The 24,020-nt window shown below is 49.9% G+C and overlaps 13 protein-coding genes across 13 annotated transcripts; 6 read left to right on the top strand and 7 right to left on the bottom strand.

The window, feature by feature from the left end:
• Positions 1-16: 16 nt before the first annotated feature.
• Positions 17-2,111, top strand: ASPVEDRAFT_139796 (FAD-binding oxidoreductase; the record flags this gene model as incomplete). The annotated part of the gene is made up of 6 exons (XM_040807604.1): positions 17-276; positions 335-345; positions 405-560; positions 617-1,001; positions 1,056-1,140; positions 1,194-2,111. 6 exons carry the CDS (start codon positions 17-19, stop codon positions 2,109-2,111), a joined length of 1,815 nt encoding a protein of 604 aa, XP_040671697.1.
• On the bottom strand, positions 1,995-2,655 carry ASPVEDRAFT_45365 (uncharacterized protein). The gene has a single exon (XM_040813268.1). It carries the CDS (start codon positions 2,632-2,634, stop codon positions 2,158-2,160), a length of 477 nt encoding a protein of 158 aa, XP_040671696.1. The 5' UTR covers positions 2,635-2,655; the 3' UTR covers positions 1,995-2,157.
• A 720-nt stretch (positions 2,656-3,375) lies between these two features.
• ASPVEDRAFT_308436 (uncharacterized protein) lies at positions 3,376-5,885 on the top strand. Its single transcript, XM_040810395.1, has one exon. The coding sequence runs from the start codon at positions 3,520-3,522 to the stop codon at positions 5,617-5,619; it is 2,100 nt and encodes a 699-aa protein (XP_040671695.1). The 5' UTR covers positions 3,376-3,519; the 3' UTR covers positions 5,620-5,885.
• A 663-nt stretch (positions 5,886-6,548) lies between these two features.
• Positions 6,549-7,798, top strand: ASPVEDRAFT_75149 (glutathione-independent formaldehyde dehydrogenase; the record flags this gene model as incomplete). The annotated part of the gene is made up of 2 exons (XM_040816288.1): positions 6,549-6,966; positions 7,019-7,798. The coding sequence occupies 2 exons, from the start codon at positions 6,549-6,551 to the stop codon at positions 7,774-7,776; spliced, it is 1,176 nt and encodes a 391-aa protein (XP_040671694.1). The 3' UTR covers positions 7,777-7,798.
• A 1,060-nt stretch (positions 7,799-8,858) lies between these two features.
• ASPVEDRAFT_199409 (SDR family NAD(P)-dependent oxidoreductase) lies at positions 8,859-9,938 on the bottom strand (the record flags this gene model as incomplete). The annotated part of the gene is made up of 5 exons (XM_040809284.1): positions 8,859-8,915; positions 8,977-9,140; positions 9,199-9,443; positions 9,502-9,668; positions 9,785-9,938. The coding sequence occupies 5 exons, from the start codon at positions 9,936-9,938 to the stop codon at positions 8,878-8,880; spliced, it is 768 nt and encodes a 255-aa protein (XP_040671693.1). The 3' UTR covers positions 8,859-8,877.
• Positions 9,939-10,378: 440 nt separating this feature from the next.
• ASPVEDRAFT_139030 (flavin-containing monooxygenase) lies at positions 10,379-11,995 on the bottom strand (the record flags this gene model as incomplete). Its single annotated transcript, XM_040807543.1, has 1 exon — positions 10,379-11,995. The coding sequence occupies one exon, from the start codon at positions 11,993-11,995 to the stop codon at positions 10,379-10,381; it is 1,617 nt and encodes a 538-aa protein (XP_040671692.1).
• A 469-nt stretch (positions 11,996-12,464) lies between these two features.
• ASPVEDRAFT_32270 (YybH family protein) lies at positions 12,465-13,165 on the top strand (the record flags this gene model as incomplete). The annotated part of the gene is made up of 2 exons (XM_040810588.1): positions 12,465-12,494; positions 12,674-13,165. The coding sequence occupies 2 exons, from the start codon at positions 12,465-12,467 to the stop codon at positions 13,163-13,165; spliced, it is 522 nt and encodes a 173-aa protein (XP_040671691.1).
• Positions 13,166-13,308: 143 nt separating this feature from the next.
• ASPVEDRAFT_139885 (fungal specific transcription factor domain-containing protein) lies at positions 13,309-15,069 on the bottom strand (the record flags this gene model as incomplete). Its single annotated transcript, XM_040807609.1, has 1 exon — positions 13,309-15,069. One exon carries the CDS (start codon positions 15,067-15,069, stop codon positions 13,309-13,311), a length of 1,761 nt encoding a protein of 586 aa, XP_040671690.1.
• A 1,336-nt stretch (positions 15,070-16,405) lies between these two features.
• On the bottom strand, positions 16,406-16,765 carry ASPVEDRAFT_139481 (cytochrome b5-like heme/steroid binding domain-containing protein; the record flags this gene model as incomplete). The annotated part of the gene is made up of 2 exons (XM_040807583.1): positions 16,406-16,583; positions 16,635-16,765. 2 exons carry the CDS (start codon positions 16,763-16,765, stop codon positions 16,406-16,408), a joined length of 309 nt encoding a protein of 102 aa, XP_040671689.1.
• A 232-nt stretch (positions 16,766-16,997) lies between these two features.
• On the bottom strand, positions 16,998-17,755 carry ASPVEDRAFT_32268 (uncharacterized protein; the record flags this gene model as incomplete). Its single annotated transcript, XM_040810587.1, has 3 exons — positions 16,998-17,117; positions 17,169-17,595; positions 17,649-17,755. 3 exons carry the CDS (start codon positions 17,753-17,755, stop codon positions 16,998-17,000), a joined length of 654 nt encoding a protein of 217 aa, XP_040671688.1.
• Positions 17,756-17,842: 87 nt separating this feature from the next.
• Positions 17,843-19,134, top strand: ASPVEDRAFT_874545 (SDR family NAD(P)-dependent oxidoreductase). Its single transcript, XM_040818069.1, has 2 exons — positions 17,843-18,282; positions 18,357-19,134. Exons 1-2 carry the CDS (start codon positions 17,992-17,994, stop codon positions 18,900-18,902), a joined length of 837 nt encoding a protein of 278 aa, XP_040671687.1. The 5' UTR covers positions 17,843-17,991; the 3' UTR covers positions 18,903-19,134.
• ASPVEDRAFT_45363 (uncharacterized protein) lies at positions 18,878-21,595 on the bottom strand. Its single transcript, XM_040813267.1, has 4 exons — positions 21,525-21,595; positions 21,190-21,464; positions 20,506-21,137; positions 18,878-20,438 (listed from the first exon to the last, which is right to left on the bottom strand). The coding sequence occupies exons 1-4, from the start codon at positions 21,585-21,587 to the stop codon at positions 19,339-19,341; spliced, it is 2,070 nt and encodes a 689-aa protein (XP_040671686.1). The 5' UTR covers positions 21,588-21,595; the 3' UTR covers positions 18,878-19,338.
• Positions 21,596-22,737: 1,142 nt separating this feature from the next.
• Positions 22,738-23,973, top strand: ASPVEDRAFT_154040 (SDR family NAD(P)-dependent oxidoreductase; the record flags this gene model as incomplete). Its single annotated transcript, XM_040808390.1, has 7 exons — positions 22,738-22,757; positions 22,815-23,234; positions 23,291-23,391; positions 23,442-23,517; positions 23,571-23,613; positions 23,675-23,794; positions 23,848-23,973. The coding sequence occupies 7 exons, from the start codon at positions 22,738-22,740 to the stop codon at positions 23,872-23,874; spliced, it is 807 nt and encodes a 268-aa protein (XP_040671685.1). The 3' UTR covers positions 23,875-23,973.
• Positions 23,974-24,020: the final 47 nt, after the last annotated feature.

Here is a 24,020-nt window from a genome sequence, read left to right as displayed (position 1 = left end):
TGCAACGACGGCCATCATGCATCCTGATACGCCTGATTCCATTTCAACACTGGAACAAAAGCACAATGGGGTGCCAGTGCGGTTAATCCATAAGGCGCGTCGCGCCAAAGCTCTCATCCAAGATATTGCAACCAAGCCCCTCCGGCCTCGGCAACGGTTGCCCGTGATACCACAAGGAATCCAGAGATCACGGTTTTTTGTGGCAATAGAGGAGCTCACAGATCAACTCGGTGGCGAAAACGTTGAAGTTAATGATAAACCGCTTCATGATGGCTGGTGAGGATCATTTGATTCACAAAACAGTTGATAGCCGGAAGACTAATCTTGCAAATAGGTATATGGAGCGTGAGTGGCCATTACTCTCAATATGGCAACTATCTTCTAACTTCCACCTTCGAAATCAGATCCAAACACACATGATGGGATGGCTGTTACACATGAGGAAGAACTAGTTGCTTCTGCCGTTGTCTATCCGGGCAGTACGGAAGAGGTACAGAAGATTGTTCATTGGGCAAATAAATATCTCATCCCCCTCCACCCTATTTCAATGGGCCGGAATTGTATGTGTACATTCAAAACTACCAAAATAGTGGTTTCTAACTGGCTGTTTCCATAGTCGGCTATGGCGGAGCTGCACCGCGGGTTCGGGGGGCTGTCGTGATTGACCTTGGAAAACGCATGAATCGGATCCTCGATATTAACCCAGAGGACTGTACCTGCCTGGTCGAACCGGGAGTTTCGTACTACGCACTATATGAGGAGGTACAAAAGCGCGGGTACAAGCACCTCTGGATTGATGTTCCTGATCTGGGAGGTGGATCAGTGCTGGGCAATGCCCTTGAGCATGGAGTGGGTTATACACCCTACGGGGATCATTGGGCCGTGCATTCTGGCCTTGAAGTTGTGACGCCCACTGGGGAGCTGGTTCGGACTGGTATGGGTGCATTGCCAGGGAACAATACGTGGCAGGTATTTCCCTACGGGTTCGGTCCTTTCATCGAGTACGTCTGGCCCCGAAAGTATGCTGGATGTTTTTGCTGATACACTCCCCCCAGTGGTATATTTTCCCAATCAAACTACGGCATCGTCACTAAGATGGGTTTTGGCCTGATGCCGGATCCGGGTGGCCATGAGAGCTTTGTTGGTTCCCCAAGAGCCCTTCTGGTAGTTTGATATTAATTAATCTTCTCCAGCTTTATGCCTTCAAGAACGAGGAAGACTTGGAGCAGCTCGTCGAGATAGTACGGCCTCTTCGAATTGCTATGATCCTGGACAATGCAGCAAACATCCGACATGCTTTACAGATTCTGGCATTGTCTGGGAAGCCCCGAACTGCTTTTTACAAAGGAGATGGGCCTTTTCCTACCGAAAAGATGGCTGAGTACCTGAGAGACCATCCCTATGGCGAATGTACCTGGTTATATTTTGGTACATGTTACGGTCCGCAGGAAACACGCCAACTCAAGCTCGACATTATCCACCGCGAATTTATGAAGGTACCCGGTGCACGACGGATCGAACCAGGAGGCTTACCACCTAGCGACTACTTCTGGTCTCGCGATAAAATTGCCAGCGGCGAACCGGACCTGGAAGAGCTGGCGTGGATCAACTGGTGGCCGAATGGTGGACATATTGCTTTCAGTCCCGTGGCCCCTACTCGTGGCGCAGACGCGCTGCGCTTGTGGAACATGGCCAAGAAGCACTGGATTGCCTCTGGCCTAGACTTTTTCCTCGACTTCGTGGTTGGCCTTCGCGAGCTCCATTTGATTGTGGAGTGTGTGTATAATCGCGATGATCCAACCCAACGTTCCACTGCATTGGAGGTAATGCGGACCCTTATTCAGGAAGCCGCAGTGAAAGGATATGGTGAGTATCGTACTCACTTACTACTGAGTGACCAGGTCGCGGCGACTTACTCGTGGAATGATAATGCACTCATGAAATTCAACGAGAAGCTAAAGGACTGCCTGGATCCAAACGGAATCCTAGCACCAGGCCGGAGTGGCATTTGGCCAGCAAGATACAGAGGAATGGGCTGGGAAATAACTGGCCACAGGGAGTCGTCTGAGGGTGGCGGAGTAGCACCCCGGCCAGCATCCACGAAACTTTGATTCCTTGACCTGTTTTCCAGGTTTTATTAGCTACACTACCCAATATTCATCTCCAGGTCCAAATAACAAAAGCACAAGCAAAGGCCGCCCAAAATAGTTGCCAAACCAATGGGTAAAAGCCATATAATAACAAGATACATAAAGAAAGCCATGCAAAATAGTCCAAGAGCAACAGACAAAGCAAAGGCAGGAATAAGAGCAGTAGAAAAATATAAGAAAGCGATTTGGTAAGAGATTTAGTATAATAGTAGAAAAGATAAATCCAGCCCTGGAGTACGTCAAGACCACCAATCACGAAGCATATCATCGCAGCGACGAACAAGAGCTTGTTACTTTCATAGCATGCTGAAGGGTAGTATTGCCTGTCGCCGTGGGGATCATTCGCGTTGGCGCAGTAGTTGGTAAAACTGGAGTACCACCAACGGAGTAGTTCTCCGCCGATAATGAAGAAGGCTATACCGCCAGCAAGGATATTGATTGAGTCCTGTTTGGACTTTGTACGATCGAAGAATCGGTTGGTCATGGAGCCGAGAGAAATTCGTTCCTTTACGGCGGTGCTGGCTAAATAAGTATGGATGAGCGACCTGAAGAGCTAGGAGTGAAGAACCTTTTGCGTTTCTACTGCAGAAAAAGAGAGAAAAGAAGAATTGCCCTTTTGAAGTAAATTTGACGGAAATGCCACCTTGTCGAATGGAAAGGTTGAGGGGGGGCGTCTCGTACTCAGCAGTTGATCACTGGAAGGCTTGAGAACAAGTGTCATTAATTCTGTATACGAGCTCTCTGCGTGCCTAGGTACGCTATTTGTCAACGCATCAAAGCTCTAAACCTTCTGCACTTTCCCCTAGTACAGTCGCTCCGTCCATGTTCATCACTAGACATGCACAACCCACCCTGAAATCCTGAACCTGATCCGCCCGAAATCTATATAGGTCTGGGTCCGAGTTAGCTTCTTTTAACCTACTGCAGGTTAAGTTGATAGTGCTAGGATGTGAGCCCGTAATACTAAGATAGCGGCTCTGAAGGGGTTATAGAGACGTGATACGCGTGGTTGGAAGGTAGGTGTGTCTATTCAATAGAACTAATCGCTGGTAACTGGTCCTCCGCCAGGAAAACCTGTGGTGTAATATATATATTTGTTGGGAAATGCCATAGGTTTATTCTGTTTCATATGTACAAGATGGAATAGCTGGAGAAGGGATAGGTAACAGAGGAATAACAAATGACAGAAGGCCAGCTAGCTGGACCTGGTACTATGAGAGCATTCAGACAAGTAGCGTCGGCAAAAGAGGGACGGACCTCGGCTTGACCCCACATAACAAGTAGCCCGTCGGCACATTATGTATACATATAGCACCTGCAGGAGCAGCCTAACATTGTTTTGTTTTCAGTAGCATTACAAATTTACGAAATGTCTGATTTCTCCGCTGACCTGTGTCCGGCAGATCCCCAAGGCCCAGATATCCTTGCTCGAGAGCGCGGAGGGTCCAACATTAATGTCAGCCAGCTTGCGCAACATTTGTTCCAGCGCGATGGCTTGCTCGAGCGCCAAAAGAAGATCTTAAAGATCATTGAGAACAGACCATATTTCTCGAAGAAGAATCAGCTTAATCTTGCACGGCCACATAGGTATCATCTGTCGCTGGCTCGATCAAAGGAGCTTCGCCGGCTTGCACTGCAGTATGGCTGGGACGCCCAAGATTACCGGGTTGCGACATACCTTGTAGGCGAAGTTGCTCCGTATTCACTCCACCCTCTCATGTTTGCGACTTCGATCCGCGAGCAGGGCAGCGAGGAGCAGATCACGGAGTGGATGCCGCGGACTGAACGCTGGGAGATCATAGGATGCTATGGGCAGACGGAACTAGGCCACGGCAGCAACGTGAGAGGCATAGAAACCTACGCGAGATGGAATCCGGACACCAAGGATTTCACCATCCACAGCCCGACATTGACCGCCGCAAAGTGGTGGAATGGATCGTTGGGCCGCACTGCCAACCATGCCATCATTGTTGCTCAGCTCCTGCTGCCTGACACCAATGGCAAGCTCAAGTCGTATGGCCCGCATCAATTCATCTCACAAATCAGAGACATGACGATGAACAAGCCCCTCGACGGCATCGTGATTGGTGACATTGGTACCAAGTTTGGTTATGCGGGCATGGACAACGGATACATGCTGTTCAACAACTTCAGGGTACCTCACAAGGCACTGCTTTCCAAATACACGGGTGTGAGCCGCGATGGAAACTACATCAAGCCGGAGAAGCAGGCCATTGTCTATGGCAGCATGACCTTTGTCCGTGCCAGCATCATCATGGAGAGCCGACTTGTCCTTGCAAGAGCGTGCACCATCGCGGTGCGATACTTATCCATCCGGCGACAATTTGCTGACCGCGATGATCCAGCTGGGCCGGAGCGATCTGTGCTGGATTATCCCTCAGTACAGGTCCGGATCCTCCCTCTGGTCGCGGCAGCGTATGCTCTGCACTACACGGGAGAAGCAATGTTCAATCTATACTGGGAGACTCGTGCCGACATTGAGCGAAAGGGTGATATGTCTCGGCTTGCGGAGCTCCATGCAACATCTTCTGGTCTCAAGGCGGCTTGTACGTTAATCACTGCTGATGGAAGCGAAACCTGCCGTCGTGCATTGGGTGGCCATGGCTTTGGTGGTGGAAGCGGTATGGTTCCACTCAACACTGATCACCTCGACAAGCCCACTGTTGAAGGGGACAGCTGGATGATATCGCAGCAGACAGCTGCCTATCTCATCAAGCACATGACCGAAGCTGTTGCAGGACGAAGCTCAGAGCCCATCGATGGCCAATTCACTGCCTATCTGACAACTCGCAACAATGACTGCGTGTACGACATCTACCGCAACGATGAAGACATCCTGCTATCTTTCAAGAACCGGGTCTCATATCTAGCATACAAGGCCTACGAGCGTCGCATCGTCCAGAAGCAGTCGTGGACAGACCTCATGGTCGAACTCCATCGTCTCGCCATTGTGCACGCTGAATCCATTCTCGTCGAAAACTTCTACAACGCGGTCTTTGCCGGCTGCACTGGCCTCTCTCTCGACAGCTCTACCCTCACAGTACTGAGAGACCTCTTCCGCCTCTTCGGCCTGAGTATAATCGACTCGCGCAGCACCGAGTTCATTTTGTCCGGGTCCATCTCAGTGCAGCAACTCCAGCCCCTCACGTCCACCATTCTCGAGCTCATGAAGAAGATCCGTCCGCACGCCGTCAGCCTCGTTGACGCCTGGTCCATCCCGGATTACCTGCTTGACAGTGCCCTTGGCCGCCAAGACGGTGATGTGTATAATGCCCTGTGGAAAAAGGCGCATCTGGAGAATCCGCTTAATTTGGATACGTTTAACCCAGATTTTAGTACAGAGGAGATCATAATGGGCGAGGGAGCGGAAAATGCGAGGAAGCGTGTGGAGAAGCTGGCTCTGGGTGTTTATGGGCATGAGCAGAGGAACGGTGGATCGAAGCTGTGAATAACTTAGAGATTTGCCTGTGCCAATATAAATTACATAGAGCTTGATGCTTAATTTTCTCCTTTTTGTCGTCGAGAATCAGTTCTTGCCATGCACCTGCACTTCCCAATGGAAACACACGGTCGCCAACCTTCAAATCATAAACATCACTCTTATATATCGCGGAAGGTAGGCAGAGGTTGAGTCTGTAACTTGCTCCCCGTTCGAGGTTTCAAGATTTTCGATGATACAGGGCGCAAGACAAGGGTGCATGAGGAAGATCCCAAGGCACAGGATGGGCTTGTCAGCTGGTCCTCAGCGGAGGGGTGGGTAGTGCTCATCCGAAGGGTGTTTCGTGGTTCAACATACACCCTAACTAGATTAATGAAGCCGGATAGCCGGCAGGGTGGGTTGATATGGGCATTATGCTATCACCGAGTCACCGGTCACCGGTCACCCGTGGTATCCATGGTCCGTAGAGTTTCATACCAATCTAAGGGCGTGGAATGGCAATGCTTTATTCTAGGCTCTAACAACATATTTAATTGTGTCGTGGGACAAAGCTTAGTTGCCGACTTTAGCTTCGCTCGTACCATGGTTGGTGAATGCCATGCTTTCTGCATATGGCCGATTTGTCGGCTTATCGCGTCAGAGAACTATCCCAAAGCTGAAAGATATATACGAGTGTTACACAGGATGGCCCAAGCTACATATCTCTACATCACCACTCTTTTGAGGCGGCTATATGTCCAAGAAGGGATATTTTTCAATGGGACTGATGTCGTCCATCTAGTGGAATCTTGCTGTTTGCGGATACAAATACCATCCAACACTGAATAAAGTCTCCACGGTGAACGTATAAAGGCTCTGTAGGAACACATGGAGCAAACCTGGTCTTAGGCAATTAACCACACCCTTTGCTATACAGTTACAAAACCTCACTTTGTAAAATGTCAGATGCTCAACAGAAGACCATGAAGGCAATTATGTGGGAAGGCAAACCCTTCCACGTGGCCCTGAAGAGCCAACCTATCCCGCATATCAAAGACCCAAATGACATTGTGATTCGCATCACAACATCGGCAATCTGCGGATCAGATCTTCACATGTATCATGGTGTGTTTGGCAGTAAAATACCCTCCTGGATCCTGGGCCATGAAGGCCTCGGCACTATCATCGAGGCAGGAGACGGGGTGAAATCCCTCATGGTCGGAGACCGTGTGCTGGCACCCGGCGCCATTTACTGCGGTTACTGCGAGAATTGCCACCGCGGCTATTTGACATACTGCCTCACATTCAATCCGTCTACCATCTTCGATTTTCCGGGGTTTGGAGAAGATATTGGGCCGCATTTGGGCGGTGCTCAAGGTATGCATCCAACCCTGGACAGGCAGAACTCTGTGCTTACAAATTGCCACAGCGGAGTATATTCGTGTCCCATTTGCAGATTCAAGCTGTCTCCCACTTCCGGCGACAACTGAACATGACCTTGACTATATCATCCTCACTGACATTTTCCCCACAGCCTGGGACGCAGTTGACGCCAGCGGGTTCGAGGCCGGAGACTCAGTTGCAGTCTTCGGTGCCGGGCCCGTCGGCCTGTTATCTGCCTATTCGGCTATACTGCGCGGAGCAACCAAGGTCTATGTCGTTGACCATGTCCCATCTCGATTGGAGAAAGCAGCCTCGATTGGCGCTATCCCCATCAATTTCACCAAGGCAGACCCCGTAGAACAAATCCTCAAGCACGAGCCGCGCGGTGTGCGCCGTAGTATCGACGCTGTCGGCTTCGAGTGTGTGAACAGCAAGCTTAAGCCGGAAGAGAACCTCGTCTTGAACAACTGTGTCAAGGTTACGGAAGCAACCGGCGGGATTGGCCTCTGTGGTGTATACCCTCCCTCTCCGGCCAAAACGCCAGGAACGCCTCTGGCTACTGAGAAGCAGGGGGAGTTTCCTGTTCTTATCGGGCTTTTCTGGTTTAAGGGTCTGTCGATGCGGGGCGGTGTGGCTGAGATACAGAGACTGCAGCCTATGCTCCAGAGGCTGATTGAGAGTGGTAAGGCGAAGCCGAGCTTTATTATTGATGAGATTGTTTGTAGTCTGGAGGAGGTACCCCGCGCGTATGAGAGGTTTTCCAACCATGAAATTGGAAAACCGGTTATACAGTTGAAGCATTAAGGTAACAACATGGATTTAAGAGGGTAACCACTCTAATGTGTATGCACTGTATTCTTGTACTGAATCTAATATACAATATAGTTATCTATTTCTCTCTTATTATATATTTTTTCTTGTTACATGTTTGCATAACTGTTATATATTTTATTTATCTCTATTATACTAGAGACTAGTTATATTTAAATCTATAGCTAGATCTCTTTATGGTAATCTATTCTTTCTAATTAATTTAAATAGTTAAGTTAGATCTAATAAAGATTTCATCTAGATTAGATTTTTATTCTATTTTTTTTATTATATTAACTACCCTTGTGGCAGACTGGCAACCCTACAGCGGCGACGGTTGTGGCCCAGATGCGAATGACGTTTGCCAACATTCAATTCGGCAGGCTCAATTTGGCATGTGTCAGAAAAGCCAGTCAGGCATTTGTGGGCTAGCTGATATCATCAGTCAAACAAGGGGCAGCAGAACAAGAGTACAAAACCCTAAGTACATAATTTTAAATTAGCATGGAAGACGAGATGGTTCAGCCAGCCACAAGGACCAGGCATCCAGCGGAAGACGAATACATCCCACAAGGAATGCTTAAAATATTGGAGGAATGCTGTCTCATAAGACCAATATACACCACTCTTATGTTAAACTTCACGTATTCCTAACCTCCAGTCCCCTATTCCTACGCTCCATAGTAGATTCTATTATATACACTCATATTAAGCGCGAAATCACATTTTGCTTCCTGCCGTAACAACATCATTCGGTCTCCTCACTCTCCCTAGAGCCTCGCAAGCCGCAAGCCGCAACCAGGACAGGGCAGGACTCAAATTATCAAGCGAACGGTCGTAGATGAATGTAGTGCTTTTGATATCTCAACTTTCTTAAATCACAAAATACATGTATTGTTAACAAGTACCTTTCCCATTCCAGCCAGAGACACTAAAGCGACGCATACTGCCATAACATTGCTTCCATTCGACTGCCAACTTCTTACAGTAGCAAGTTTAATCTTCATAATCTCAGATTAACAACCTCTTAGGTATAGCAAACCACAGATATTACCTCTATAAACAGTATTCGTGTTCCAGGCCATATTCCCTTGTTTAACATGCACTATACCCACCATCCACTGTCCAATGGGCTATTATGATAGTTAGGCACTCGTAAAGAAGTAATTATCGGAAAAGGGAGGAGACACGTACCTCCGGTTACATAGGAGGCATCATCAGAAAGTAAGAAGCACAGAACTTTGGCGACTTCCTGTGCCTGACCCATCCGGCGGAGACATGTGTCCTTACTCAAAGCATTGGAGTCAAAAAGGCCGCGAGCCTCTCCATCACGGAAGATTGCCGTATCAATAGGCCCACTGAATGGTTAGGATATCAAGGGCTCACTCAACACAGACTAGTAGTAGCCAAACTTACGGGAGCAGAGAGTTGATGCGTACACCGAGTGGGCCAAATTCCCCAGCGGCGGACTCGCTTAAACTGATTACCCCAAACTTGCTTGCCGAGTATGCCGCATTGTGCGGCAAGCCCCGGAGCCCAGAGGTGCTCGAGACGTTGACAATTGCGCCTCCAGGGCGAGGGAGATGAGGTAGCTGAGCCCGCATGCACAACATTACGCCTTTGAGGTTCACATCCATCATCCGATCCCAGCTGTCAACGGTCTATCGGTCTAGTTAACCCACGACCAGTCTTGAATTGTCAAGTTGAGATATGATATACCATAGTTTCGCAAGTAGTTGTCCCTTCGCCCATGGCTATCCCGGCCACGTTTGCTGCACCGTCCAAGCGCCCGAAGTGTCGTAGGGTGTCATGAGTCCAGCTGGTGACCTGGTCATTTTGGCTCACGTTAACATGGGTCTCAACGATGCTGGATTTGTACTTTGCGCCTATGGCCCCTTGTTAGCTCATGCTCGGGTCAAAATACGTTGGCAGTATTTAAGGACAGCGGAGGAATTCGCCTGGGACTCTGAAAAACATGAAGCATGCCAACAGGAAATATTACATTCTTCTTTTGTCTCCTGCAGGCCTTTTGTATTCACATCACTGATTGCAAGCCCAGCGGCTCCCAGCTTTGCGAGGGTAATTGCAGTCTCTCGCCCAATCCCGGACGCTGCCCCCGTGATCATATAAACCCGACCGGCGATAGAGGAAAGCATTTCAGAAAGAAAAGGAAAGTGGTAGGCAGCTCCTCGTGTTATCTGTTCCAATGGGCGTTGGCTGGTATCCTCGCGCGGGGTCAATTCTGAGGTTACTTATCAGTAAAATTAATTTGGCCGACGTTGTCCCGAGTATGACATTCCTCTATATTATATGATGTGAGGATGATAGCCGGAAAGTCAGATCTCCGCTCCCTTCATCGTAGCTACTGCTCACATTACCGAGCTCGTCCGACGGACGGACTATCCCACTTGGATTTACGGGGCCCAGGCATCTAAGACACGGGTATGCTAGCCGTGATCCTGCGAGGCTTGCAAGCGTCAGGCTCAATCTTACTTCATGGATGTGTCGATTGCTTATGGTAGTTGTAGAGCAACGAGTTCTTAAGCTAGCTGGAGGGAAAAAAAACAAAAAAAAAACAAAAACAAAAACAAAACGACTAACTAACATAGTGGTCAGGGTACCCAAGAGTTACAGCGCTAGTAATCCGCTTGATATAGTCTGTCAGGCCTCCCAGATAATTAAGCATCTCCTTGGGTTTGCCAGGGATGTTGGTACCCATATACTCAGACTGCGTTTCTGGAAGTAAAGTGGCGTCTCCGATCTGGTTGACCAGCGCTGTCCAGAAAGCTTCTGCCTCTACCTTGGGCTCTATCTCCTCACGGTCGTTTGCCCGCAAATATGTCAGCGTCTGCACAATCCAGTTGCCCTGGACTTCTGCACAGGTTGGCCCGTTGCAGAAAGAGGTCGGGCCCTGTGGCCCGTAGAGGAAGAACATGTTGGGGAATCCAGACGTCATCAGCCCTTGATATGTTCGGGAGCCATTGCTCCATTTGTCCTGCAAAGACGCACCGTCACGACCACGGATATCGATGCTCAAGATGCCACCTGTCACAGAGTCGAACCCAGTAGCGAGAACAAGCATGTCAAGCTCGTGGAACCGGCCGTCTTCGGTAAGTACTCCATTCGGTTTGACCTCAGCTATAGGGTTGTTTCTAGCGTCGATCAGCGTTACGTTGTCCTGGTTGTAGACTTCGTAGTACCGCTGCTCTAGAGTTGCTCGCTTGGTACCGAAATAGTAGGGTGGTGTCGCGGGGGCCAGCAGTTCTGCCTTCTTGGGATCTTTGACACGCGGCAAGACCTTACTGCGCCAGAAGTCATATGCCTCGCGGTTGATCTCCTTATCCATGATGACATCGCGGTAGGTTCCGAGCCAGAATGACAGCCCGCCATCCGCCCAGACCTTTTCGAAAAATGTCCGTCGCTCCTGGGGTGTCAGCTTGGAAGCTGCCTCCATATTGAATTCGGTATCGAGACCGGCAAAGGTATGCTTTCGCAGCTCGTACAGCGATGGATAGCGGCTCTTGTCTTGCTCTGAATCAGTCAATGGCCGTTGTCGCATGGGTAGCGCATACGTCGGGCTGCGCTGGAAGACGACCATCTCTTTTACCAGGGGGGCAATTTCTTGGATAACCTGCAACCCACTGGATCCATTTCCGACAACCCCTACCCGGAGACCCCGGCAATGATTGGTCTCGAGGTCCTGCGGCCATCTCGATGTATGGAAACAAGGTCCTGCAAAGGCCGAGAGGTTTTTGAAATTCGGTGTGAACGGCCTCGCAGCAAATCCGGTGGCGAGGATGAAATACCGCGCAGTCCATTCCCTTCCGTCCTGCGCTCTGACAGTCCACGCCTTGTGGATGTTGTCGTAGTTTGCTGCAGCAACACGGGCATTAAACTGGATATCCTTCTTCAGATCCAACTTCGACTCGACATGGGCAAAGTACCGGCGGAGCTCTTCAACCCCAGGATATTTCTGACTCCAGACCCAGTCCTTCCAGACATTCTCATTGGAGTACTCGTACAGCGGTACCTTGGTGTCAACTCGAGCGCCGGGATAGCGACTCCAGTGCCAGACGCCGCCGATATCGGCAGCTTCGTCAATAACAAGACACTTGAAGTTCCGTTTGCGTAGTTCGTGCAGTAGGTAGAGGCCTCCGAAACCACTTCCAACGACAATGATGTCGTACTCGGGTTGCTCTTGTACTGCCGACATGTTTGCGATGGGTAAATGTACTCTTGGGTTTGGTTATGGCCCTAGATATACTGTGGAAAGGCAAGTCAGTTTATATATCTTCCATTGTGTTGACTTGATTGTATCGGGAAAGGAATGAGGCTACCATTGACCACGAGTTCGCATTAATCCGTCCGGTAAGCTTTCAAGGTCTGATTTTGCGATACATCCTTCCGGAAGATTTGTGTTGGACTGGGCCCTGCCTGCTAAGTTCTCGTCGGGGCGATTGCTCCGACAAACATCGGTCGGATTAATTCTCTCGTTAGCGGGGACTCTGTAAGTACAGACGAAGCCATGAGTCCGAATGCCCCTTACGAATGAAACTAGAGTTGCAGTTAAGTATAAGAGCCAGTGCTGTCCTCGGCCATGAACGATAGTACCTTCTAGCAGATCCTGCCCAAACCAATAAAATATCCAGACCACAACATAAATCCCCTGATAAACCATCGCGATGGACGTGAACGGGTTTGTGCGAAGTGATGTACGTCTCCAAGATCCGTGTTAAGGACCATATAGCCTATGGCATACTAAAGGAGAAGATAGGAATCATACACCTCCATTGCAAAACAATATCACTTTCTTCGCATGCCAAAAAGCAAGGTTCAGCCACGCTCCCTAGTTGTCAAGGACATTCAGCACTAACCACTCGCTCTGGCACAGTACCACAATCCGGACCTTGCAACGGCCGAGCAGGAAGTTCTGGACGAGCTGTATCTAGGCTGGCTGCACTATTGGAACCATGAGTCGCGCGAGGATTTCCACAATGGGATGAAGGGTGCACGGCGGTTCTATGACTTCCCAGAAATGCTCAGCTACGACATGTTCGGAAATACAATTAGGGGAAGTTTCAAGGAGCATTTCGAGTCAATTTTCCCGTATTGGAACGACGGGCAAATGGAGTTCAAGGATCTCGAAATCACGGCGGTGTCGCGCAATTTTGCGTATTCAACGATGATCCAACACACTTGGGGCACAGCGGGGGGGACTGCCTTTGATACTGCATTTCGTCGGACTGGAATTGCACACCGATCGCCGCAGGACGGAAAGTGGCGCTGGATTCATGAGCATCTGTCCTTCCCCGTGGATATGAAAACCCAGAAGGGTGATTTTACGGCCTCTTTGGAGCCAAGCAAGGGATTCAAGCTCCAGTGAAGCGCGTATCTAGATCAATAGTACATATGATCTCTTTTCCTCCATGAGTCATGGATTCAAGCGATGGATGTGGTAGTAAGAAGCAATTGTCTTGAAGACACAAACATACAAAAACTACTACAAGATATCCGCATGGAAAGCAATCAAAGTACACTGAGAAGACACCTGAAAAGCTCCTCGCCAGGATGTACATCACCAGGCACGCTGGTATCCCAGCCAAAGTTCAAAAGATTTGGCAAGTGATCGTCATAAATCACATCAAGCTGAGCCCTTGTGCGAGAAGCTGAGGTCGAAACAGCAGGGGTCCTTGAACTGCAGCCATCCCTCGAGAATTGCTCTGCATCCTCCGGAGTAGAAGCCAAACCGCTGGAAAGTTCGTCGAAGGAGTTATCCTGCGCAATGTATCGCCCCTGTTGCAGAGGATGAGCTGTTCTCACAGAGCTTCCCGGGGAGGAGGTTGTTGTGGTGGCTGTAGCCCGGCAGTACCCGCGAATCCGGGCATCTAGAGAGTCGAGGTTCTCGAGCAGTGCGGGTGATGTACCCCAGAACGCCGAGTATTGCTCAAAGACCGCACGGAGGAGTGCGTATTTAGAGTGTGTTTCACCACAGTCCGTCACCACCACCAAGAGATCTCTCAGTATTTGCAGAGAAGCAGCCAGCCAGACTGTGCTTGCGAGATATGGACTTACATACGCGACATGGTCGGCTGGACACTGGGAGATAATAGCGCATATATTGTCTGCCGCCTGTAGACAGTGCCCTAGGCCCTGCGGTAGGTGGGCCGATTCTGAACTGCAAGTTCCAGCGCGTGCCGTGTTGCTGGCAAATATGGCTCCCGAGACAATCTCATCAAATGCATGGTTGTGGTATATCATGAACTGAGCAAGCTGCAGGCCAAAGTATGTTTCATACTGGGCCGCATGCAGGCATCGAACCTCCGACTCTCGACTGACCGTTAAGGCATCGAAGCCAAAATCGAGATACTCGCCATTGTAGGTCAAGTGCGCTGGAATTGCTTCGGTGATGGTCTGCAGCGAGTCAACCAGTGTTTCTACTTGCGCCGGGTCTTCTTGCGTCTGCCTCTTGCGGAAGGAGTTTCGAAAGTACTGGCAAAGCTGGTCGGTGGTTGCATTCGTCAGATCCACATTAAGCAGCACGCCGTGAATATTGCCCCTGGGAAGAGTCTGGGCGTCTCTGACTATTGAACTTATAACAATCTGCCACGCGTCAGGGCTTTCATTGCCGGAGTCCTTCAAAGCTTTCGCACGTTTCTGCGGTAAGCTTTCTAGCATGCAGCTTGCTTGGAAGTGGTTATTGAACCAAACTACATCCGGAACAGGCAGATAAGTCTCGACCAGCCTCGCGTTGATGGCGGTCGGGCATCGTCGAATCATACTGGAAAAGTTGTCTATCTTCCACAATGCCCACCAGCAACGCCGCCTTTCTTCATCTGCAGCCCAGCGTGAAAGATTCGGCCCAATGCTGTGAGATTGTCCAGGAGCCTGGAAGTCAACGAGGTGTAGATGAAGCTCGTACGCCAGTTGGATACTCGTTCCCAGCAGACTTGATGGCCGCGTATGCGCGCCCCTGAGGAAGTCATTCAAGGTAATAAGTGCTATACCCTGAAGCAGGCTAAGCTTTGCAGCCTGGCTGAGTGCTTCGCTTGATTCGTCAAGCGACTGCTGCACTAACTTGTACGCCAAATTTTGAAAGTGTGTATAAGTTTCGATATCATAAGTTGGTGGAGCGGCGGTTGTAGGCGGCGTAAAATCCAACGATCTGCCCTCGAAGCGGACAGAGTGAGCAAACATGGCTGCAAAAAGTGCTACAGCAATAGCTGGGTTCTGGATATTCTGGATCTTCTGTCCAAAGGAGGGCCGATGGAATAGCGAAAGGTCGGTCATGCGGTCGAAATATAGGTCCGTCCTAAAGGGTTAGCCTGCGCCAGCTAGGTGAGACTATCGCGCTTACAAGCTCTGCAGTCTGTCTATTGACAGTTGTAGCTGGCTGCACACCTCGTGCAGGATATCGTGGGCTCTTGCCAAACTCAACAGCGACGCGCGCGCTTGCGGGCCTTGTCTTGGCGCTCTATCGATGGGACAGACCTCATGGTTTGGATGGATGACAGACGAGAGACTAATTGCTTTCACAAAGTTCCGTTCCACTTCAAGGTGCCCTGGCTCATATACGGCCGCGACGTCCACAGTATTCTTGGAGCGATCATTATCCTCTCGGGGAGGACAATTCTCTGCAGAGGTGGCTTGAGGCATTCTCTGCGACTTATCCTGCTCTGGTCTGTCTGCAAGCTATATTAGTCCCTTTGCAAAGTGGTCTTTGTGGGAATCTTGTAATCCTGATTACTTTTGGGCCCTGGTTTAAGGCGTACTGTGGGATAGACGCAGCGATGGCGCAAACCCTCACAAGACTGACAAGATGGGAGTATACGGTCACTAGAGAGACCTTAGCAAGGGCTTCCTACACGCAGTGTAGTTGAATATGGACCATTTTGTTTTTCTTCTGCAGACGAACATTTGTATCAGTACACCGTTCTACAACAGCCTCACGCGAGACTTGCCTTCGACAAGAGTTACAAGACAAGCGAGACTGTTTCTGTGGCTCGCTGTCGTTATGGCTTTCTGAGCGCTCACGGCGGGGCATTTTTGCAAATTCTTCATGCAGGGCTGGGCGGATGGACTGGGGTAAGGCAAGGGAGCGTGCGGGAATATCATACACCAGGTTATGATGCGGGGGTATTCGGCGTAATTTCGTCCTGCTCGGTAGGCGTAGTTTTGCAACTGAGAGTCGTCCCGGAATCGGGCCGTATACCTCTGGGGAGTGCCCGTCTAGAGACCAGCTTCGAATATCCTCAGCCTTACGACAAAATGTATAATGGTGAGTGGAATAGTATTATGGACCGCGGTGATTTTGGTATGAGCCCCCGTCCATCTTACCAATAAACCTTCTGATCCAGGTATGAGCGTATCTACCAGTTATTTATGTTTGCATGGGAGACTGATTGCTTTTATTGGGACGCAAACCCATGTTCTGGATTCCAGTCAGTGTTTAGTACCTAGTAATAAAGCCAGCCCCAGCACCAACCCCAAGCAGGATAATGAGAAAAACAATGTAAGAATAGCCACTCGTTTTACCACAGCCGCGTGATCTGTCTGATAGCCCAGCGGCCGAACTACCACCAGGACTGGACCGGTTGTTTCCCTTCTCCTATATAGTGATAACTCGTTAATGCGGGGCGAGGCGGGCAACGATTTCAAAAGGTGCGTAGCAACGTACATGGCTGTGCAGTACGCCTACTTGAAGGCCTTTTAGAAGTTCCCGTGCATCGGCGCTGTGATCAACCTCCTCAAATGCTTCTGTCGCGTCCTGTCCCCCAAACTCCAGGAGCACGTCTGTTCCGCCGCTGTTGCTGTTAGCGACCAGTAAGTGGGAGCAAGAAGCGAGATTCGCTCACGGATGTTCCTCCACAAAATTCGTGATGTCGTAGACGCAATCATGCACTATGACAAATAAATCTTTCGCCGACGCATGACGCCTGACTTCCTCAGGTGTCAGTCTTTTCGTGGATGCGCTTCTACCAGACATCGTAGCTCGATGGAGTTTTCCCTATATATCGTATATCCTCGTAGGGGTAGATGGCACAACAAGCGAAACGTCTCATGCTTTATAACTATTTATTTATCATAGGTCAATGTTGTCTTGGCCAAGCCTACGGGCTATTTCCGGCATCCTTTATGCTGTATCGAGGCGAAATAAGGCCGCAGTCAACCATTTCTCGACAAAAACCGAGAAGGTCGCGATCAATTTGCCGTCTCTACTAAGCTAGTTTTCGGAGTCCCACGATATGCCAGGGGACCACAAACTCCCGGTAGTAATCGTAGAGGGCATCAATACACGCCTTGAACGTTGCCTTGTTTTCAAACTCGACATGGTGGGCCTATTGCAATATTTAGCTAGCGTCTGATTCTAATAAACAAGGGACACGTACGTCGACGCTTTTCCAGTTGATGAGTAGAATCTGATTATGAGGGTTTTCAAGGTGCGGACTTATGAAAAAGCCATCGCAGCCCGGTTCAGCGTCCAAGATATCTCGAACCACCTCGTCAAACTGTTTGAGATACCCGTTTACCTTTCCTTCTTTAACGTTCGTCCAGGCAACTTCAATGGCGGGAGCTGTTAACAAACGGTTGAAGCGGTCCACACTGGCAAGCCCTGAAGCCTGAATGGCGGCATGCTGTGTCCATGTGATGGTACGGCCTCTGAGACTCGGCTGTGCAAGCGTGTTAAACTTGTCGTAGGCCTCTGAGGTGAGGAAATGATGGCTGGCGCTGAGGCTTTCCCAGAGGAGTAAGTAGACTCTTGTGTACCGCTCCTCGAATTTATGTCCCTGATACGCGCCAAGTAGTCCTTGAGATCTGGAACACAATGTAAGCCGCGTGGTTTTAGGATTATTATTACCAAGAGATACCTTAATACCAGCGTGAAAGCTTGGTTGAGCTCGTTGTCGAGTTCCGCCTCATCGTGGACCGGACGATGCGGGACAATGACTATCTGCACCACGGGTCTGTCGCTCATCCTTGCTCAAAGTGCCAATAATACGAAGCTCGAATGTTCATTGAAGACACATGGGAGACGTGCCCTGTCAGATATAGTCGACCCGGTGTATTTTCGGTATAATCCATTCAGTTCTCCCGGCGGAATTGCGGTCAGGTAGAGCATTGGCTCAAATATAATCAAGCCAAACCGCACCCAGCATTCTAGATTATCAATATCATTTCATTTCCTATTTGAGTTCACAATACGGTACCACAATGTCTGCCAACAGGTCGCAAGATGAATTAGGGAAGCTTAGCGGCCGCGTTGCGATCATCACAGGGTCTTCGTCCGGCATGGGCCGAGCAATCGCACTCGCCTTGGCTGAAGAAGGTGCTTCAATAGTCTGCGCTGATCTCCAGCAAGAAGCCTCGCTGAAGGGCTACGAAGTCGACAAGCATACCCCGACCCATGACTTGATCTCCCGCAATGGCGGACGAGCGGTGTTCCAGAAATGCGACCTAGGGAAAGCGGAGGAGATTGTTCGTCTCGTTCAGGTCGCAGTCGAGGTAAGCCTGACTATCATAACTGAAGATTTACCGAAAACCAGTGTCTTGTGTCTAATACAATCGGGCGAGGCTAGACATACGGCAAACTAGACATCCTCGTAAACAACGCCGGTCTGTGGATTCCGCTTCGTCCATTCGTGGAAGAAACGGACGAAATCTGGCAGTCGATGCTAAACATCAATACTCGCGGCCCGGCGACAGCGATGCGCGAAGCCATCAAGCAGTTCGTGCAACAGCCTGTAACAGATTCTGGATCCCGCGGGCGCATCGTGAACATCTCCTCCTCCGCCGGAATAACAGCTATAGCAGGCGAAACAGCATACGCAGCCAGCAAAGCGGCACTATCAATGCTAACCCGGAATGCTGCACTTGATCATGCCAAAGATTCCATCAATGTCAATGCGGTTTGCCCGGGTGTCGTGCGCACTGCCTTGTCTAGCACAAACTTCAATGACAAGGGCATTATTACGGAGATGAGAAAGAGTACCCCGTGGCCGCGGCTTGGAGATCCTAGGGATATTGCCAGAGTGGTTCTTTTTCTTTGCTCGGACGACGCCCAGTGGATGACAGGGCAGAATATCGCCGTAGATGGAGGGTTTACAGTGGGCATTCCTTTATAAATATATGTATGTAAAGGCTTATTGTACATCTTGGATTGCTAGGAAAGTACACGACGTGCAGGGAATAAAGCCGTAAAGTCTTACATGAGCCCTTATAGACATTTAACGCTCTTGTCCTAGAGTTCGCATGGATTAGGCATTCCTCGTCGAGGGTGGTTCTTCGTCGAAGTTACCGAATCGACACGCGTGATAGCGAGTAGGCCCAGCGACCATGATGAACGGGACGACACCGTTTTGGTAAGTTGTGACAAACTATATTGAGCCTGTCTGAGCCTGTCAAGAGCCGGCTTGTTCACTGAATGGAGTACAAGCCACGTGCATATCCTTACCACGCACTCAGCAAATTTGCACCGGATTTGTGCCTTATGGTAGCAGGCTTTTACCGAGAGAACAGATATCAAAGGCACACAAGATGCACCAGGGAGTGCACCGGGTGTTAAAGAGGGTCGGCTACTGTCGCCTGCGGGCTTAGCCAGCACAAAATGGACGTCAGATCATCCGAGTACTTTCGCGGCGATAGAACCGCCGTCGACTCAACAGGAAGATTACTAGACACCGGTCCTAGGCCATTATCCTCACATCGTGGTGGGCAGCCGGTGGATTCAAACGAGGAAGCTTCTCCCGTTTGATCCCTTTCCCCTGAATGCACTATCGCCTGCTCAGACTGGATCGAGGCTCCGTCAGCGTTGCCTTCCATTGTTGGAAATAGCGATACGAGTGCCGAGTATTTGACAACTTCTCTCCATGAGTCTAACATGCGGCCGACGATCGGAAATTGTGACCTGATGTGGGCCATGCTTGCGATTGCTAGTCTCAGCCACTGAACATCCCGGTCTCGGTGTCCGCTTGGGTCGGTGTGGCGGAGGTAGTGGTTGATAAGGGTTCCCAAAGCAAGGTTACTGTTGTCCAGCATAATAGCGGGGACCTTCTCGGCACCATGCACATGGCGAAATGTGAGGAGAAGACGAATTATATCGATCGCGGAATCGTAAATGCGTTGGTGGGTGGTCCGCACCGCCGTACTGCTGTGTCCAAGTGGTTCCTGGTCTTGTACTTTCAAGAGTGCTTGCTGGATGAGAATCTGTACATTGCAGTACTGCATATGTACACCGTATGCCGTTGGGTCTAGATTTGCAGCGTTATGATCGTCCCACTGAAAGCCAGGAGGTAAAGCCTGGCGCCACCTTTGAAGACGAGTATCCAGCCGCCGCAGTTGGTATATATCATCTTCGTCAAGCAGCATGGAGCTGTTCAGAATATCACACGCCTCGGCCATTGGGTAACAAAGGCCCAGCCAAGCAGATAATGTCGGCGTTGCGAGCTCCTGGTATTTCGCACAGCTCAATGCTGCTTTCCGGATGATGAACCGCGGAATTGAGCTTGGGCGGCCAAGGTACATGCAGAAGGAACCCTCAAATGCAATACATGCCCCTAACAGGTGGAGTCGAGATCGCCGAATCGAAACGTTTTCCTGGTCATTGCGGGGGTCCAGCAACAGATGTAAACCCAGATCCGAAAGCAGACGACAAGCCATGCCTGTACAAACCACGAACAATCATTAGTATGTGACGGATTTAGGTGAGCAGCGGTTGATTGTACGTACCACAGAGCTGCCATCCAACGCGTTCGCGCCCCTGGGTGGCTTCGTACTCACTCAAAAGTAAAAATCCTTGCATGGCCGCGGCCGAGGGGTTCTTAAGGGCCTGTGGGATAAGCAGTTTAGCCTGGGCGGAATATTCTTCGGCCAGCAGCTGAACCGCACTAGATGTGCTTAAACGAGCGGCGCAGGCCAGCATCACGGTTTCTAGAAAAGGTGAATACCACATAGATGGTTCTTGTGCACTCTGGTGGGTCCGAAAAATATCCTCGTCAACCACACTAACCCATAGAGGCTGGTATCGGAAAAAAGCGTCCAGTAGAAGGTTCTTGAGATGTGCAGAGTTGATGTCGACTACTATTCCCAAATCCGCGAACTCATCTAGATGCGTGGAACCCGCCTTTGTCCTTGCACTCAGCAGCCGCAAATGCGATTGAGAGGTTGGGCCGAGCGCCCCTGGGCCATGTGTCGTGCTCCCTTGGTCGACATAGGTATCCGAATCACTGGATTGTGGTGTCCGAGGATTGATAGTCGGCTCCAGTTGGCACACGCTGTTGGGAATATCGTTATTCTGGTTATTGAATGGCAGCAGGTAATCAGCACCAGCGAAGTCCAAAGCAGGCAAGGTGGTCTGGAATCTGCGTGGCTATTAGCAAATGCTTCAGCCAAGTGCTTTCAAATTCTCCCTACTCCGGAAATAGGCTCCAGGAAATATCCTGCGCCACAACCGCGGACGGAGAGGCAAGCAGGCCCTCGTCTCGTATGCATGGGTTCTCATTGGGGGAGTTATTTTGTGCAGACTGACGAAGCAGTCCCTCGAGGCCTCGGACGCGCTGTTCTAGAACTTCGACTTTTTTACGCGCAGTCAGTCTTCGGCGGTCACTGTTGCGATCCACGACGCAAGGAACGCCCAAATGTCGGCAAGGGGTGCATTGGCTCGCGACCTGGGTTGTCTGAGCGTCGCACTAGCGATGTAGAGATCATTAGTCAACGCTCCTCATGCTTCGACTTTAGAGCTAGTTTACCTTCACCTTGCGACGGCGACAGCTTTGACATGCCAGAGAGGCTCGTACTCGCGGAGTGGTCATAATTGCTGAGATGGAGGTTGTAAAGACAAAAATGCGGGGGAGGAACTCCCTCCAGTCTCTGTGGGGCTGTGAATCCCTTGCAACAACGCACGAGTCTCTCGTGCGGCAGCTTGAGTGGGCCGCTGTCGAGATCACTCAGATCAAGTTCCGACAAGGCCGTTTCCATGATTACCTAACCTAATAGAAGCCTTCCTAGATTCCTTTTACAAGCAGCGCCTCCGAAAATCACGCCAACATGCTCTGACACCGTCGCAAGTCTCTAATTTCAGCCCGGAATTATAATTCTCCTTACGAAATCTTGGGCCTCGCAATAACAACATGTATTCAGTACCTTAACTGCGTTGTGATGTGGTGGTGAACGATAACATATAACGGGGTCTGCCACAATATATAATCTAGATGGGCAGTAGGGATTTTAACGGATCCGTAGGCGGAGGCTTTGGGTTGATATCGAGCAGCAAAATGAGAACTTAGGTGAGCGAGTTATTTTCAAACAAGATGCCTCACTCCACCTGCTTCTTCCTTATTGTCGCACAGACTTGGTACGAGGAAGAGCAACAGAGGCATTCACAAGATCTCGGGCAAAACGGCTGTCGTTATCCGTCAGATCTCCACTCCGGCGCCGGTTAGCCAATCAATAATCAACCTGATTAACCCTAAATGGACCCACTTCGGCCCCGAAGGAGACTCCATTCCCGGCGCCGAACCAGCGGACTGGATTGTCGGAGTTTGTCCATGACAAAACTTTCATAAATCTTGCACAAATCGACTTCCGCTGCCCCCAAAGTCACCCCGATTTAGTCTTAATCAACTACCCTGCGCAGATTTCACCTCCCCCAGACATTTTCCTTTTTTTTTTTTAAACCTCTAAGTCATAAGGGCTCAGTTACAGGTTGAACCGAAAAAAGACCGTGAAAGAGCTAGCTAAAATGTTCAGCTTAATACCATGCTACATCAGATGTGTTATATGGAAGGTATGATATTCTGGGCCACGTAGAATTATACCGAGAATGGCCCGCTTCATCATGGAATTGATGTACGCAGTGAGCTCGTATAAGCTATCGCCCCGCGGCTTGTATCCGAGAATCTCCTAGACAATTATCCGTGGTAGAAACATTTCATCTCTTTCAAGTCTACAAAGACGTCGAAAATGCACCTGAATCTTTCCGGGTAAGCTGGTCCAGCCGAACAAAGCCCCGAATATGGATTAAGCCCGTGTGTAACTAGGGTTGCGTTTGTAACAGGTGCTGGCGGTAGTATTGGCCAGGCCTGTATACTCCAATTTGCGCGCGAAGGTGTTCAACGCTTGGTTGGCTTAGACCTATCCCTCGAATGCCTGAAGACCACAGAGTCGCTCTTACTCAAGGAGTTTCCGAACGCACAGTTTCTGCCGTTGCAGGTGGACCTGGGAGTTGAGAGGGAAGTTGACGAAGCGTTCGAGAAGGTCCTCAGAGTCTTCGGGCGCATTGACTATGCGGTGAACAATGCAGCGGTACCAGGCCCGTTCCGACCAACTGCTGAGAATACTCTGGCAGATTTGGACAAGGTTCTTGCCGTTAATGTGAAAGGGATATGGCTCTGCGAACGTGCTGAGGTGAGGTTGATGGAGAAGCAGGATCCGCCTCCTTCCCAAGCGAAAGACTTCCGGTTCGTTGCATATCTGGCTTTACCTCGTTATGCATTGCTAATCGAGCATATTCAAGTCTACGAGCAAGAGATTCGAGAGGTTCCATCATCAACGTAAATTCAATCTTGGGCGTCGTAGCTATGCCTGAGAACAGTCTCTATACCGTTTCCAAGCACGGTTGGCATCCATTCAAGTTCCTATGTGATCTGCCTAATGACACGATGCAGCCATTCTCGGTTTGACGAAGACGGATGCCCTTGATTACGCCAAACTCGGGGTCAGAGTCAACTCTGTATGCCCGGGGTATGATCCTTCTTTTTAGTTGCTAATATCTAATGCTAACTGACGACCGTTAGTTTTGTTGATACCCCACTGATGACGCCTGATATTCGAGACTTCGTATGTCTAGAGCCAACCTTCGTTATTGGCAAAATTCCAGCTTGTACTAAGTTCTGATTAGTTGAAGCCCAATATTGACAAAACCCCAATGCGTCGCCTTGCTCTCCCAGAAGAGATTGCTGATGCAGTTGTATTTCTCGCCAGCTCCAGGTCCAGTTATATGACTGGGGCAACGATGATAGTATGTTACCTATTTCTCCCCCAGGGTATTAGGCCCATATTCTAACGGAATAGGTCGACGGGGGATATACGATCCACTGAGAGACTGAGTTAGTTGGTTGGAAAGAAACAGCGATGGTACTGAGCCTCTGCCGAATGTGTGTCACATCCGTATCTTCATATATGAATAGAACAATTTCCACAAGATAGAGCCTTTGTCCATCCGCGACTGAACAAGTAGTCGACTT

Source organism: Aspergillus versicolor (assembly GCF_001890125.1).
Source record: "Aspergillus versicolor CBS 583.65 unplaced genomic scaffold ASPVEscaffold_10, whole genome shotgun sequence".
Lineage (NCBI taxonomy): Eukaryota > Fungi > Ascomycota > Eurotiomycetes > Eurotiales > Aspergillaceae > Aspergillus > Aspergillus versicolor.
The sequence above is the reverse complement of the archived record's forward strand: the minus strand, read 5'-3'. Positions and strand labels throughout refer to the sequence as shown.

What these genes read in the sequence shown, in the direction of transcription:
- ASPVEDRAFT_45363 (XM_040813267.1), bottom strand. Translation starts at nt 21,587, where the DNA reads ATGACCACTCCGCGAGTACGAGCCTCTCTGGCATGTCAAAGCTGTCGC. An exon ending in GTCGCCGTCGCAAGGTGAAG is followed by an intron (nt 21,465 to 21,524) that starts GTAAACTAGCTC and finishes CTACATCGCTAG; the next exon opens with TGCGACGCTCAGACAACCCA. An exon ending in CGTTGGATGGCAGCTCTGTG is followed by an intron (nt 20,439 to 20,505) that starts GTACGTACAATC and finishes TGGTTTGTACAG; the next exon opens with GCATGGCTTGTCGTCTGCTT.
- ASPVEDRAFT_308436 (XM_040810395.1), top strand. Translation starts at nt 3,520, where the DNA reads ATGTCTGATTTCTCCGCTGACCTGTGTCCGGCAGATCCCCAAGGCCCA.
- ASPVEDRAFT_45365 (XM_040813268.1), bottom strand. Translation starts at nt 2,634, where the DNA reads ATGACCAACCGATTCTTCGATCGTACAAAGTCCAAACAGGACTCAATC.
- ASPVEDRAFT_874545 (XM_040818069.1), top strand. Translation starts at nt 17,992, where the DNA reads ATGTCTGCCAACAGGTCGCAAGATGAATTAGGGAAGCTTAGCGGCCGC. An exon ending in TCGTTCAGGTCGCAGTCGAG is followed by an intron (nt 18,283 to 18,356) that starts GTAAGCCTGACT and finishes GGGCGAGGCTAG; the next exon opens with ACATACGGCAAACTAGACAT.